Source organism: Lissotriton helveticus, chromosome 3_1 (assembly GCF_964261635.1).
Source record: "Lissotriton helveticus chromosome 3_1, aLisHel1.1, whole genome shotgun sequence".
NCBI classification, from domain to species: domain Eukaryota; kingdom Metazoa; phylum Chordata; class Amphibia; order Caudata; family Salamandridae; genus Lissotriton; species Lissotriton helveticus.
The window spans coordinates 735,914,318-735,928,347 of NC_136061.1; the positions used below are offsets into that span (position 1 = coordinate 735,914,318).

The following is a 14,030-nucleotide window of genomic DNA, read 5'->3' on the forward strand; positions in this document are numbered from 1 at the left end:
CAACTGAGGCGACGAAAGCGGGTAGCGCGTGGAGAGGCGATCCGCCCTGCCGTAGAACCTTCTCTTCTAGTACCTTGGTCTCCCCCCTTGCCACCCCTTCATTAGAGATATCCTACTCTAGGACTCAACTAGAAAACAGATCCAACAGGACTGGGATACCACACATGGGTTCGTTAGATGTTCCAGTTTCTTTGTTCACCCTTGCCTTACACTTGAAGGCACAAACAGAGAGTTTCCTCCTTTGGAGGTACTATTTAGGATAGAATATACCATCAAGCAGGCGCAGACACTTACCTCTAGACATATACATGGGAGAATGCAATAACATCCAAGGGCCTAAAACACAAAAAGGTGTGGAAAAATGGCATATATAGTGGTAAGAAAATGGATTACTAAAATGTATTGGAGACATGATAAGAAAATATGTGATGGATAAGACATTCCTGGTTATCACGTTATACCTATAGATGTATATCGTGGAATATTGAGACTGCACCTGTATGAATATTAATATGATAAATGGCAATAAAAAAACATGGTACAAAAAAACCTTAGCCTACTTTATAGGCTACTGAATGATTTACATGAAGATGTATTGCCTTCCTATAGTAAGAAAGAGTATAAGAAGCTGTTCATTCATGGGGGATTGTGTTATGTAACAAGTGTCGTGCCTCATAACCTTGTTCAAAGTTATGAATATTCCAATGTGATAGTCCGTAAATTTAACATTCAGATATGTATGTTGACACAATAGCGCACTGAAGTGCTTGTTATGCAAACAACCTACTGTAACCAATGTGAGGAGATTCAAGAGTCTTTAAACCAAGCAGTGAAAATGGTCGTATCCCCGTGATATCAAAGTGAAGAGAAAGCAATTGAGTTCCACAGTGTATGCTAAAAGGGTTTCTTCTTGTGTGCAGTTAACCTCTTTCCAAAATTGTTTAGGTGAGTTTCTTGGTCAAACTGTTCAACACCTGGTAGCAAGAGGAGGCCTGTTTAGCACTGTACTCTAAACCTTTAACTGATCTTAATACAACGAATGTTACTTAGGCCTTTTGATGTGTGCATATCAGAGTTACAGCTGACAAAATGTGGATTTCTTTTATATAGTGGAAAGACAGTATCACCTTTGCAAAGTTTTGATGGTGATAAATATAGTACATTCAATGGGAAAATAATCCCCATTAGGTAGAGCGCTGCAAAATGGTAAAAGCAAATTTCTATAAAGTCATACACATTGAAAAAATAAGCAAGGGAAAGGTCAAATTGAATTTTTTTTAATTGAAAAATATTTAACTAATACGTTACACTTTTACCATATTTATAAGAAAGTATGCGTACAAGAAATAAACAGTTTTATGGTACAATATTAGAAATACCCACAGGGATTTTGCAGTGTAAAAACAGACCTCTGAAAAGACCATTTGCGTATAAAAGCTACAGATGAAAACAGTGCTCGTTTGCACAGTGATTAAAAAATAACACAAACAAAATATATAATTTATGACCGCTATTCACAACTAATCTGGTGAACATGATGAACACTGTAGCAAATGTTTTTCCCACTTTTCCTGAAATCAGACACAATATGCTAACTTGTGTGCTTCGATATGGCTTTTATGAAATTTGTACATAAAAGCATAGGTCTTCCAGCCCTACAGGGTTCACATATTTTCACCCCAAATAATGCACTTTGAAACAGCAGAAGTTGCGTAAGCAGAATATGGGCTTCATAAGGGCCACGGTAAGTCACTAAAATCTACAGGGCCACCTAATCCCGCATCTGCCTCCAAAAGACTCATTATGACCGCCATGGCAGCTTCATCATTGCTGGGGCTGCTTGAACCCTGGTCGTTATCAATCATATCGATACCCATATGAGAGTTCTCACCTGTAAGAAAACAATAGCATTAATTGGTGCATGCCATATTGATAAAACATGTTTCATTACAAGAATGAAGAAGCTTCCTCTATGCCAGTGTTTCTCAAACTGGGTCGCAAGCCGATTTTTGGTGGTTCGCGAAAGTCAAAGAAATAAATAAAGATGCCTTTAAAGTCTGTATTTATCTTGTCACATTTGCAATGCTTCAAAGAAAGAGGTCAAATATCAGACTGTGCTTTCTGACAAATTGCTACTTTTTTAATTGAGAATTGATGTTTAAAAACTCCCCTCACTTTGCATCCAGGAAAAGAAAAGTAAAGTTAATTATGTACAAAGAGTGTGAATGTAAAGGCTGTAGGATGTAATTTCTTGGTAACAACAACATATAAATACCTGTAAAAGAAAAGTGTGTACATTCAGCAGTTAGGAAAGCAGAAATTAAGCGCATTTCATTGTAAGTCTGAAGTGTGATGGAAACAAAGATTTGAATAGGATCCAAACACTTTACTTGATGGCGCACAAATGATAAATGTTCACTGAAGCACAATTTCCACACATTATCGTTCGTGTGCAATAACAGTTTTATCAGTAAGACTGTAAGTCTGTGAAATCTTTCTACCCATTTCAATGAAAAATGAGCTATCTGTAAACAACAGTGCATTACAACACATTGCTTTAGTTTTATTAAAAAAATAATAAGCGCCTGCCTCATTTCCATTAAAAACTAAGTGGGTTGAGAATATTTCTTCAAAAAACTCGGTTGTGTTTATGAAAAGTTTGGAAAACCCTACAAAACTGCAAATGTCTTAATCATCGGACCCCTCTTTTTCTAATTCTTCCTTACGTTTGTGAAATGAGTAAGTTGTGTTAAACATGACAACTTTGGTGTGGCATTTCCCCCTGAATTTTTACCTTCACTACCCTGTTTTTGCTGAAGTTGTTTTTGTTGGCATTAGGACTCTGATTCACTCCTTGTTAGAAATGGGGGTCTCAAGTTGGCAAGGGCTTGCACCTTTGTCCAAATAGGGACCATCCTTCCTAGTCAGGATAAGGGGGTTACACTCCTAAAATAACCCTTGCTCACCCTCTTGGTAGCTTGGCACGAGTAGTCAGGCTTATTCTAGAGGCAGCATGTAAAGCACTTGCACATAACCAACTGTAATACAGTGTGAGCACTGCAAAAGAACTCCACACTAGTTTAGAAAAATATCCAATATTTTTATATACTTAAGACAAGACCAAAAACGATAAAAATCCACAATAGAGTACTTAAAAATCTTCAGTTATCAAAATCTCCTTGAAAAACAGTTCCTTGATACCGATAGCACCTTCGGAGGCTTTTCTGGCGTCATGAACAAACAAATCCAAACAGTTCTGGCTGACCGCGGCGTCGCAGGTCAGCTACGGTGTTGAAAAGACCTGCAAAACAGTACCTGTAGAAATGCAGGGCGTCGGCGACCTTTCATTCAGCTTCCGAAAGCACGGCATCCGCAGGCGTACTTTCCGGAGGTCGGTGTAGGAGGTGTCGGGCCCTCGAAGTCACAGGCGTTGTAGATCGAACTCCTCTCTCTTGAAGTCGAGAGCACTGGGTCGGCAGGCGGCAGATGCCACGGCGCGAAATGCAGCGGTGCGGTGTGCGATACCCTCAGGTCGCGGTGCAAGTAGCGGCTTGGTAGCGGCGTCAGATGGCGTCGTCGGTGAGACCAGGGTCACGGTGCGAAGTGATGCGGGGCTCGTCGCGGTGCTGGCAGGTCACTGTTGTTGGAACTGGCCCTTTTTGCAGGGTTATCCCCAAACTTTTTGCTTCTTCCTCCCTTATTTTTCCTGATCCGTGGCTGTTGGCAATAGGACTCTGCGCACTTTATCACTGCTGATCAGTGCTAAAAGTGCATATGCTCTCTGTGTAAATTGTTATTGTGATTGGATATACTTGATTGTCATATTTGTATCACCATGAAGTCCCTAGTAAAGTGCACTGAGTGTTCCAGGGCTGGTGATGACAAATGCTACTAGTGGGCCTGCAGCACTGATTGTGCCACCCACATGAGTAGCCCTAAAATTGTGTCTCAGGCCTGCCACTGCAGTGCCTGCATGCAGTCTGTGAACGGCCATGTCCTCCTGGTCAGTGTCCCCACTGACCAGGCATAACCCTTCCCTTTTTGTGCACATTGGTCACCCCTATGGAAGGCCCAATGTACTCCCCTGGGCAGGGTGCAGTGTATGTAAAAGGTAGAGCATGTACTGGGGCAGGTGACATGCTCTGGTAGTGAATGGCAGCCATTTTCGTTTTTCACTATTGTAAGGCTATCTTGCTCCATAGATTAACATGGGGGATGCTGGCTACAGTGGCTACCAGCATTTCTTCTCATAGGAACATGATAGGACATAAGAGTCTAGTATCCCTGAACTCAGAATTTAATAACACATCTTTTAGGAAAGGTTGTTTTTAAATTCTGTGTTTGAGAACAGCACTTTTATAAAGTTGCTGTTCTCTTGTCTGACCCTTCTTTGTGCCTTGGCCCGTTTGTGTATTGACTGTCTGGTTTGAGAGTGACAGGGGCTGGGGATTCCCCAGGAGGCTGGCTGAGTCAGCCCTAGGCTGAATGACTGCATTTGCAACTTGTGTGGTGGGAGGAGATAGCACCTGGGCCTGAATAGGGCTGTGCCTGCCTTCCACAATGCTGGCTCCACCTCCTGCTGGGCGGCTGACGACCCTGCCCCTCACTCTGAAAGGAAAGACGAAGCCAGGAGAACAAAGTGCTCAAGCAACACCCAGAACTGGTCCAGACCGGGCTCAGGGCCCACTTGCACAAAGAGAACACAGACTTTTAGGGGTATAAGTACCGGACCCCTGACAACAGAAAATTAGATCATCCTGGAATCAAGAAGGAACCTCTGCCAAGGAGAAAGCTGAAACTAAAGAAGGAAGATTGTCCAGCTGTTGCTCTGCTGGATTGCCCTGCTGTTGCTTTGGTGCCAAGGATAGGGGAAGGACTTTGCTTTGTGCTGTGTCCCCTTGCTTGAAGGAATATCCAAGGGCCAGAGAAGAGCTGGCTCACTGTTCTGAAGTCTCAGGAACAAAAGGACTTCACCCCCAGCTTCCCCTGAGCTCTACTGAGAGAGTTCTGTCCTTCCTGGAGTGCTTGGCCCATGTGTGGTGCCTCTGGAACTTGTACCTGTGTTGGGAAGCTGGAAACTAAGCTTGAGAGACTTTGCTAAAGAAAGGTTATCGCATCACTCGTTGCGGAGCGCATCCCCGACAGTGCGAGAAGATTCCCGCCGCTACGAAGGTCGAGATCGTCGCAGCGCCTGTTGCCGCTGTCAGAGCTGTCGCATCCTACGTTTGCGGGACGCACCCGATCGGTGCGGGCAGTCGAACATCGCTGCGAGTGTCGTCGCAGAGCCTGCCGTCGCTGGGTGAGATCGCCGCACCGCCTGCTTGCGGACTGCATCATGTCGCTGCGAGAGTCATCGCCGAAGCCAACGCATCGAGGAGCTGCGAGAGAGAAGATCACCGCTGGTCCGCGCATCGTCGCCCCGGAGATCGTCGCACCTCCAAAGATCGTCGCATCGTGCCTTTGCGAGAACAAACTTCCTACGGAACCTACGCACCGGAATCCATACAAGTGGGATTCCTCCCCATACAGAACGGATTCGTCGCAACACGCCCGCTACTGCAGCGGGCTGTCAAAAACGCCTCCCCAGGGTCTCAGGAGCAACGCATCGCTTGTTTTCCACCTCACCAGCTTCTGCTTTTGGAACTTTGTCGCAACTAAAGGTACTGTGAGCTAAACGTGATGCAACTGTGAACTTTTCACGTAACTGTGGATTATTTTATCGCAACCTGAATTTTATCGCAACCTTAAGAACTCTTTTGAAACCCTATTCTTGAATTGTGTATGTTGGATTTTTGTCCTTTTTGGTCTTGTGTAGTTTAGATTAAATACCCTTATTTTTCTAAACTGTTGTGGAGTCAGTTTGTGGTGTTTTCACTGTGTTACTGTGACTGTTGGTACAAATACACATTGCCTCTGGTTAGCCTAGACTGCTCGTGCCAAGCTACCTAGAGGGTGAGCAGGGGTTATCTCAGAGGGTTTCCTCCTTACCCTGACTAGAAGCAAGGGTCCCTATTTGGACAGTGGTGCCTACCCCTGCCAACTAGAGACCCCCATTTCTAACAACTGTGCAAGCAGCATCGCCGTCGTTGCTGAGTCGCTGTCGTTGGCTGCAGAACTGGAGTTGATGGCATCAGCGTCGATAGGCGAAGGCTGAGGTGTGGGATGAGGGCGGTGCGTCATGTAACTTTAGGAGTAGTGCCCTCGAACACCGGTGCAAGGGCAGCGTCGATTTCAGCATGGAGCGGCATCATCGGGGAGGCCAAGGCATTGTCATGAAGCGAAGCGGTGCAGAGTGCGGTGCCCACAGGTCGCGGAGCCAGCAGCGGCTCAGTGGCGGCAGCAGCAGGTGTCATAGGTGAGACCAGGGCCATGGAGCGACGTTGCGGCAATGCCCACTGCGGTGCCTTCAGGACACAGAGTTGGCAGCGGCATCCTAGAAGTCGGAGAGTTGCTTTTTCTTCTGTTGCAGCACAAAACACACAGTTCCCAGTGCTGAGGACAGAAGAACTTGAAGTCTTTCCTGTTCCTGAGACTTCTTAAACAGGGGGCAAGCTCTACCCCAAGGCCTTGGAGAAACTCACAAAAGCAGATGGCATAAAGTCCAGTCCAGTACTTTCACTGCCCAAGACAGAGATAGAGGGGTGCGAAGACCCCGATGATGAAGCATGACACCAAGGGGCCTTTTGGTGTGTGAGGGGTATTTTTCAAAACACTGAGTGCTTCAACACACGTTGATAACACTCCCCTCCCCTCCCATTCTTGGTTGGATTCTCTGTGTTTATCTAAGTATCCCAGTGGAGCAAGAATCCAGTCGTTTCGCTCTACCTCCCTTCTTTGTTTTTGACTCAGTACAGGCAGCGCACAGCTGCGGGAGCCTTACTCTCATACTCACACACATAGTATCACACATTAGGTACTTACATCAGCGGTCTTTACAATGGAGGACGAACATGACCTCACGTTTGGGGACGACGAGATCGACAGAATTCTCACAGCCATCAACCCGTTTGAGGGCCTCAGCAACCCAGAAACAGGTCCTAATATTAATGATTGGAACGAAATAGTCAACCTAAGGCGTAACCAAATCAAAGCAGCACTACATGGTCTACTAATGACAGAGTACCTCAGGAATAAAATGGGCCCACCGGGTCTGATCGTCAAAACTGAACCGTTTATATTCCAGTCAGATGCCCAGTTTAAAAAAGAGTGGTCCCTGATCTCCTGGCACTGCACCAGGGACTGGTTAGTCCTCATTGTTAAAACAGCGGCCAGAATAACACAAGAATTAAAAATTGAAATTCAAAAAATTGAGGTACAACTAAGCACTTACATCTCACCTGCCGACCTCAAAATAAGACTAGATGAACTTAACCAACAGATGACGGAGTTCGAATACACCCTGAAACAAAGTAAGTTCAATAAACTTAAAAAAGATAAAGATAAATTCACACCGGAAGGAGCCTATCCATACACAAAAGCTGATTATGTGCACAAGAACCAAAACAGTGACATAGACAGTGATGGGTCAGACAGTTCAACCGGCTCTAACTCAGGTAATGGCCAAAGGTACCGTCCAAACCGAGGCGGTTGGAGACAAAAGAGACAACAATTCCCGAGACAACGGGGATGGAGAGGGTACCCTCAATTCCCACAATATATGGGTCCCCCACCGTTCACCCCTTTCCAGTTTGGCCCAACAGCTAATGCTCAGGGGTATCCACAATGGAACCAGGATTTCGATGGTGCTTTCTATGACCCACAGCCTTTTTTAGGCACCCGCCCGGGGCCACGGGGAAGGAACCGGAAGGGAAACAACGTCACATGGGAGGACCAGAACCAAGGAAACCCCCGACAAACCAGGAGCATGACGGGATCCTTACCCAACCAACCGTCGTCCAGCAACCAGAGAGGGACTTAGTGGTCAATCTCACTCCAAAACTACTAACGAGTCTACAAACCCAAGTGTTAAACAAAGGCCTAGGCTTTGTTCCTACACAGAGACCTGATATCTTTAAGATGAACATTGAGATGCAGGAATTCATACGCAAATTGAAACTACAAGCCTACTTCATGGAAAGACCATCACCAGTTCTGAGAACCGATACCGGCCTTAGACCCAAGTCTACTTTTACTCCACCAGATTCCTTGGTCCCCTTGGAGCTATTGGCTTATGAAAAAGCTATCATGACAGAAGTCAACAAACTGGATGTGTCGTCTACTAGAATTTTTCACAACACAACAAGGGAAGAACAACAAGCCCTAAAAACGCTATCTGAGGACACTAATATCATAATAAAGCCAGCAGACAAAGGCGGAGCCATCGTCCTACAAACTGCCGAGGCCTACGACAGTGAATGTTTAAGACTACTGTCTGATAGACGCAATTACATGATCCTACAACAGGATCCAACAGAGAACCTGAGGATTAAGATTGGAGGGATGATCGAAGAAGGCCTAGCACACGATTGGTTGAGCAAGAAAGAGGGCGAATTTTTGGAGCAGAAAAAACCGCAGATTCCGTATTTTTACAGCATCCCGAAAATTCATAAAAACCTCACCAATCCCCCTGGAAGACCGATAGTATCAGGGATCGGTTCAATTCTAGAACCACTGTCAAAATTCGCGGACGCTTTCCTGCGCCCTCTAGTACAATCTACAAACACCTACCTCAAAGACACAAAAGCGGTATTACAACTCCTACAGGACATACCCTTTGACCCGGGCAGTCAACTCTTAATTAGCCTGGACGTCGAAAGTCTTTATACCAGCCTTCCCCATGACGAAACACTCATGATCATTGAAGAAGTTTTGTTCTCAACACAATGGAAGTACCAAACACCACGAGGACTGGTTCTAGAGTGCATCTCACTGGCACTAGAAAAAAACTTCTTTCAATACAAGACCACGATCTACCAGCAGTGCCATGGGACCAGCATGGGTAGCACCTTTGCGCCGAGCCTGGCGGGGCTCTATGTACATCACCTAGAGACCACAAAAATTCTCAATGAACGAAATCCATACAGAGCAAACATAAAATGCTGGAGGAGGTACATAGATGACGTCCTAGTCATCTGGGAAGGTGACCGACAATCTGCGGAGGAATTCCAAATATGGCTGAACAACCAAAATGCCTTCCTCAAATTCACCAGTACCATGTCATCCAACCTACTAGTCTTCCTTGATCTAAATATTTATGCAGAAGATGGGGGCTTAAAAACCACTACCCATTTCAAGCCAACATCGAGAAACTGTCTGCTAAGATACGACAGCTTTCACCCCAGGCACTTGCGTGAAAACTTGCCATATGGACAATTTTTACGTCTGAGACGTAACTGTACAAATGTGTCCAATTTCAAATCACAGGCGAAAGACCTGAGTGAGAAGCTAAAGCAACGAGAGTACCCCAAGAGAATCATTGCAAAAGGACTAAAAAGAGCTACGAATAACAACAGAGAGGCCCTACTGGAGGACCGAACCACAGAAGCAAAGGAGAATAAAAGACCTATATGTGTGACAACTTTTAACACCATGTCCAACGAAGTATCAAAAATTGTGAATAAACACTGGAGGATACTAACCTGTGGCAACCTAAACTTTGAAAAACCTATGTTTGCTCACCGAAGAGGGCGCAACCTAAGAGACATATTGGTACACACAAGACCAAAATCAACAACAACTGTTACGCAACCATCTGTTGACGTCCAAGGCCATTTTCCCTGTGGAAACTGCAGTAGCTGCCACCTGACCAAGAAAAGCAAAAAACTTTTCTTCCGTAATGGAACCACTTGGGAGCAAAGGAAATTTACAAATTGCAATACTAAAAACGTAGTATATCTGATCAAATGTCCCTGCAACCTTGAGTATGTTGGTATGACAACGAGGGCCGTAAAAACAAGAATGAACGAACATAAGAGCAATGTACGCTGTAAAAAGAGCACAACGAAAATGGCAACTCACTACCTAACTGCTGGACACTGCGTAAATGACCTAAACTGGACAATTATCGAGCAACTACCCTCTGAAGCTGGGCTCTTCCAGAAGGAACAGAGATGGGTTTTCAGGCTTGGAACCCATATAATTGGGCTTAATGACGATGTACCGTGGACCCAATTGACCAATGACCAATGACCGGTGAAACGGTCCTTCAAGTATGTCAGAAAATAGAACTTCAATTAATAAATATCTCTGAAATTGAAGACTATTATAACTAAGCAGATAAATACAGCGCGACCACAATCATATGTCTGAAGTTACTCAATCGGGATACTTCTGAGACCAAAACAATGAAGTTTTATAAACCAGCTTCAATAAGAAAGATATTGCCCCATTGAAAGCGCAGACAGTACTGAAAGGACCGCTGGAATCCAAGAAGCGCATGCGCGATAATCAGTGTCTGTCAGAAATGACAATAGCAATCGCGCATGCGCCATTTATCACTGGCGTGCGCATGCGCGAGTGATCAGTTACCATACGCCTACGGGGAGAATCACCAGACGCCTATGCCATGTCATTACATGACGGAGAGACATGCGCGAGGTTTGGCAAATTAGCGGACGTTCCAAACATGGGCATCTATCAATTAACATGGAGCGGAACACCCATGTTAGGAAACACAGATACTTCCGCCCATTAAGAAACAGGGTATAAATAGCATGACCACTGGTCTACCATTCAGAACCAGCGGAGCAGCGTGTGGGGGTAGACGGTGTCCATAGCGTCCTGTAATCGTGAGTAATCCACAGACTGATCAATTAAGACCATCCTCCTAAAACCAAAGTGAGTAAGAATGAGTTATTAAATCTTACATCATTCTTCCCAACAGATTGCAAAAATAGCAACACCCCAGACGTTCTCTATGCTCATGAGGCAAAAAAGCAAGCTTCAAAAGTATGACCAACAATAACTCTAAGTACCAGTACATGTGTGTTCTATGTTGTGAGTGTTGTGAGTCTTTTTCCTTCCACAGGCTTTAAAACAAGCATAATGGTGAGGTTCCAGGTGACTGCACCTGCTTGAACTACCCGCTACAAGGGTAACCAATGTTGTTTTCTCCTTTTTGTCTTTCTGCAGGTCATTGTACTTGTAGCAGACCGCTGTAGGCACACTTAGCCTATATTTTCGTCACTTTTCTGTATAATACACTTTTTAATTTTAGAAAAACGTGAGTAAGGTGGGGAGGTTGTGCCCCCGTCCTGAAGAAGGAGCTTGGCTCCGAAACATGTCGACAACGCACACCAGAGGTCCTGTTCCCTAATATAACAGCCCTGACCTCACTTTGCACTTCTTTTAATAATACCAGCCAGAGTTCAGAATAAATTTTTCCTCAAACTCATGCGCCAGGTATTTTTTAATTTTTTCACCACATCCCACCACTCACTTAACCTAAGACACCCCACACACCAACACCACACATAGTCTTTACTATTAGTGCTCCCGCGTAGTCGTAGGTCGCAGCACGCCGCATCCCGATAGAGGGGTGCGAAGACCCCGATGATGAAGCATGACACCAAGGGGCCTTTTGGTGTGTGAGGGGTATTTTTCAAAACACTGAGTGCTTCAACACACGTTGATAACACTCCCCTCCCCTCCCATTCTTGGTTGGATTCTCTGTGTTTATCTAAGTATCCCAGTGGAGCAAGAATCCAGTCGTTTCGCTCTACCTCCCTTCTTTGTTTTTGACTCAAGACACAAGTAGCCACTGCAGGTCAACACAGCAAAGCACACAGTAGAGTGGTCGTTCCTCCTCACAGCTTCTCAGGCTCTTCTTCTTGGCAGTCTTCTTGATCCAAAAGAGTTTTAAAGTTCAGGGGTTTGGGCCCCAATATTCATACCACAAAATCCTTTGATCTCTGAAGGCAGAGACTGTCTGTACCTGGCCAAAACCAGTTCTGCCCTCTCTGGTTTGGCTTCCTGGCAGGAGGTGGAGACGGCATTGTCAGAGGCAGACTTGGCCCATTTAGGTGCAAGGAAATCTCTCCCTACTCTAAATGCAGCCCACCTCTATTCAACTCTTTCCTGACCCACCTAGACTATCCGGAGCTACTCCTGGTCCCCAGCCCCTGTCATCCAAAACCCAGACAGTCAATCCACAAACCCAGCAGAGGCACACTGGATGGATAGGTAAGAAAATACCTACTTTCTAAAAGTTTTAATTTCAAACACAGAATGTAAAAATCTCCTTTACTGAAAGATGCATCTTTAGATTCTGAGTCCAGGCGTACTAAACTTGGTTTTCCTACCTAGTTTCCAGGGCCAGTCACGTTTATAAGATGTTATAAACAAACTTCCCATTCTATCCTATGGGGAACAGGTAGTCTTGCAGTAGTGAAAAACGAAATGGGCTGTAATTCACTATCAGACCACACACACCAGGGCATGTACGACCTTTCACATATACTGCACCCTGCCCACAGGGGAACCTTGGACCTACCTTAGGGGTGACTGACATGATAGAATAGGGAAGGTTAGGGCCTGGCAAGTGTGTGCACTTGCCAAGTCGACATGGCAATCCTGGACTGCACACAGGCTCTACAAATGGCAGGCTCGAGTGACATTTACCGGCTGTTTGGGTGGCACAATCCAGTACTGCAGCCCACTAACAGAGTTTGATGTACAGGCCCGAGCACACTCAGTGCATTTTACTAGGGACTGACACATAAATCAAACAGGTCAATCATGGAAACACCAATCCATAACACATTTTACCACAGGAGCACTTGCACTTTACCACTGGTCAGCAGTGGGAAAAGTGCGCAGATACACTACACTAGCAAAAACAGAGTCAAAACGGGGAGGTCAGAAATCAAAAACTCAGGGGAAACACGCCAAAAGATGCCAAGTCTAACACTCCTGCTAACCAGTGGTTAACTGCTGGGGCTATCTCCCTCAAACATGGTAAAATTGGTATACCACGGACTTGCACATTTAATTAACTAATAGTTTCCAAGTAAATGGTACTACATGTTACCAGGGCCTGGAAATTAAATGCTACAAGTGGGCTGCATCAATTGTGCTACCCACTAAAGTAGCCCTGTAAAACATGTCTTGTTCGCCACTGCAGCCTGTAGTGTAGTTTTTAAATTGTCATGATGACCTGGCAAAATAAACCTTGTGCTACGCCTTCCTTTTTTATACTTATAAGTCACCCCTCAGGCTCATAGGGCATGATGCCTGTTATTTAAAAAGTAGGACGTGTTGTTAAGTTTTAAACATCCTGACAGTGAGAAACTCCTAAAGTAGTTTATCACTGTAACAAAGCTACCTTTCCCATAGACTAACACTGGGTTACCTTATTACACTCAATAAGTGATATCTTCAGTGTGGTAGCAGATAGGGAAATACTGCTTCCACTCATTTCAATTGTAATTTAAAGTTCTCTTTCATGGTATAATCTGTTTTTAAGTCATTATTCTGAAAGTGCCACTTTCAGAAAGCTGGTGTTTTCCTGCCTAAACCAAATGTGCCTTTCTGCCAGTGTCCAGGGTCACATTAATGATAATGTCTCGCTATGGAGTGATGTGTATTCTTTCCAGACAGGTGACTTAAAGCACCTTGGGTGTGGGGAAGTTTTTTTACTGAGCTTGACGGCCGAGGGAAGGGGGAGAAGAGGGGAAGGGGAGAGAGAGAGCGAGGTTGTAGGCAGCCCTTCCTGAGCTTCAAAGGGCCATTTTTCTGACTTGTGAAGCTGCCTGCTCTGTCAGTACCAAATGCGGCTGGCATCTAGGCCTGCCTGACCAATGCCACACTAGAACATTTGGAGCCAAGCCCAAGGGAAGGGGCAGAACCAATTGAGGGGTAGGAAAACAAAGGGACCTCCACCCATACACAGGTTGGCACTGGGTATAAAAGTGGCACCCTCAGACCCTCTCATCAGAACACTCCTGGACCTATGGAAGAGTCAGGAGAAAGACTGCCCTGCTGTCTAAAAAAGGAAGACTGAACATGCTTGCCTTGAAGCCAGAATCCCCATAAATGCCTCCAAGGGTCAGTTGACTTTCCTGTTTAAGCTACAGGGTCACAACAAACTTCTT

General features: G+C 45.1%; 1 protein-coding gene across 3 annotated transcripts in view; it reads right to left on the reverse strand.

The window, feature by feature from the left end:
• Positions 1-1,256: 1,256 nt before the first annotated feature.
• Positions 1,257-14,030, reverse strand: part of BMAL1 (basic helix-loop-helix ARNT like 1) — a 659,821-nt gene continuing 647,047 nt past the window's right edge. For 2 of the 3 annotated variants that reach the window (XM_078680911.1, XM_078680910.1), the window contains one exon: positions 1,597-1,891. In XM_078680911.1, the coding sequence (XP_078537037.1) occupies positions 1,731-1,891 (161 nt within the window). In that variant the 3' untranslated portion in view covers positions 1,597-1,730. Of the gene's footprint in view, positions 1,892-14,030 lie in introns of all 3 variants that reach the window. The other variant, XM_078680912.1, reaches the window with a different exon arrangement.